The 1,327-nt window shown below is 65.9% G+C and overlaps 1 protein-coding gene across 1 annotated transcript; it reads right to left on the reverse strand.

The window, feature by feature from the left end:
* Positions 1 to 31: 31 nt before the first annotated feature.
* LOC113981108 (chromodomain-helicase-DNA-binding protein 3-like) lies at positions 32 to 1,258 on the reverse strand (the record flags this gene model as incomplete). The annotated part of the gene is made up of 3 exons (XM_027708344.1): positions 32 to 173; positions 275 to 448; positions 1,113 to 1,258. Coding segments are annotated over 3 exons (462 nt in total), but the record flags the coding sequence as incomplete, so codon positions are not given.
* Positions 1,259 to 1,327: the final 69 nt, after the last annotated feature.

Genomic DNA, 1,327 nt, shown 5'->3' on the forward strand with positions numbered 1-1,327 from the left:
CCCCCCCTGTCCCCTGGCTGTCCCCCCTCACCATGGCGGCCACGGGGAACAGGTAGGGGTGGTTGCAGCACTTCTTGAGGTCCATCATGATGTTGAGCAGCGACACCTGGTTGCCGCCGCCCCGCGAGTTCAGCGCCTCGAAGTTGCGCGTCAGGATGTACTTGTAGTACTTCCTAAGGGGAGGGACAGCGGTGGGACCCGGGGGGGCCTGGGGACCATCTGGGGGGACCCCCAAACCCCCCCTGCCCCACGGGACAACCCCTCCCGGCCTTACTTCTGCATGGGGCTGAGCTCCACGCGCACGATGAGCTCCGTCTTGGCCGGCATGTTCTTGAAGACGTCGGCCTTGAGGCGCCGCAGCATGTGGGGCCCCAGCAGGTCGTGCAGCTTCTTGATCTGGTCCTCCTTGGAGATGTCGGCGAACTCCTCCAGGAAACCCTCCAGGTTGCTGTGGGAAAGGAGGGGAGGGGGACGTGAGGGGATGTGGGGATGAGAGGGGGACACACACCACGGGAGGGGATGTGGTGGGGGCAGGAGGGGAGATGGGGGACGGGGGGGACAGGAGGGAATGGAGGGGGGACAGGAGGGGACAGAGGGGGTAGAAGGAGACAAGGGGGGACCTGGGGGGATAGGAGGGGACCCCCAGACGATGGGGGGGATCAGGGGACAGGAAGGGATAGGAGGAGATCTGGGGGGACAGGAGGGGACCCAGAGGACAGGGGGGGACAGGAGGGAAAGGGGGGCGACAGGAAGGGACAGGAGGAACAGGGGGGACAGAGGGGGTAGAAGGAGACAAGGGGGGACAGGAGGGGACCCAGAGAACAGGAGGAGACCAGAGGGGACAGGAGGGGATCTGGGGGGACAGGAGGGGACAGGAGGGGACCCAGAGGATGGGGGGGACAGGAGGGGATCCAGGGGGACAGGAAGAGACCCAGAGGATGGGGGGGACCAGAGGGGATAGGAGGGGATTCAGGGGGAGAAGAGGGGACCCAGAGGACAGGGTGAGGACAGGAGGGGATTCAGGGGGACAGGAGGGGACCCAGAGGATGGGGGGGACAGAAGGGGACCCAGGGGCCAGTGGGGCACACAGGGGGGGTCAGGGGGGTCCATACTTGAAGCGCTCTGGCGTGAGGAAGTTGAGGAGGTGGAAAAGCTCCTCCAGGTTGTTCTGCAGCGGCGTCCCCGTGAGCAGCAGCTTGTGCTCGATCTTGTACCCGTTCAGCACCCGGAAAAACTGGGGGGGGGCATCACCCACGGACCCCTCAGTGTGGGAGACACCCCATGACCCCACCCAGGGCACCCAGAAACCAGGAGGGACCCCCTCGAT

This window comes from Neopelma chrysocephalum, unplaced genomic scaffold (genome assembly GCF_003984885.1).
Source record: "Neopelma chrysocephalum unplaced genomic scaffold, ASM398488v2 Primary Assembly neopelma1_96101, whole genome shotgun sequence".
Classification (NCBI taxonomy): Eukaryota; Metazoa; Chordata; class Aves; order Passeriformes; family Pipridae; genus Neopelma; species Neopelma chrysocephalum.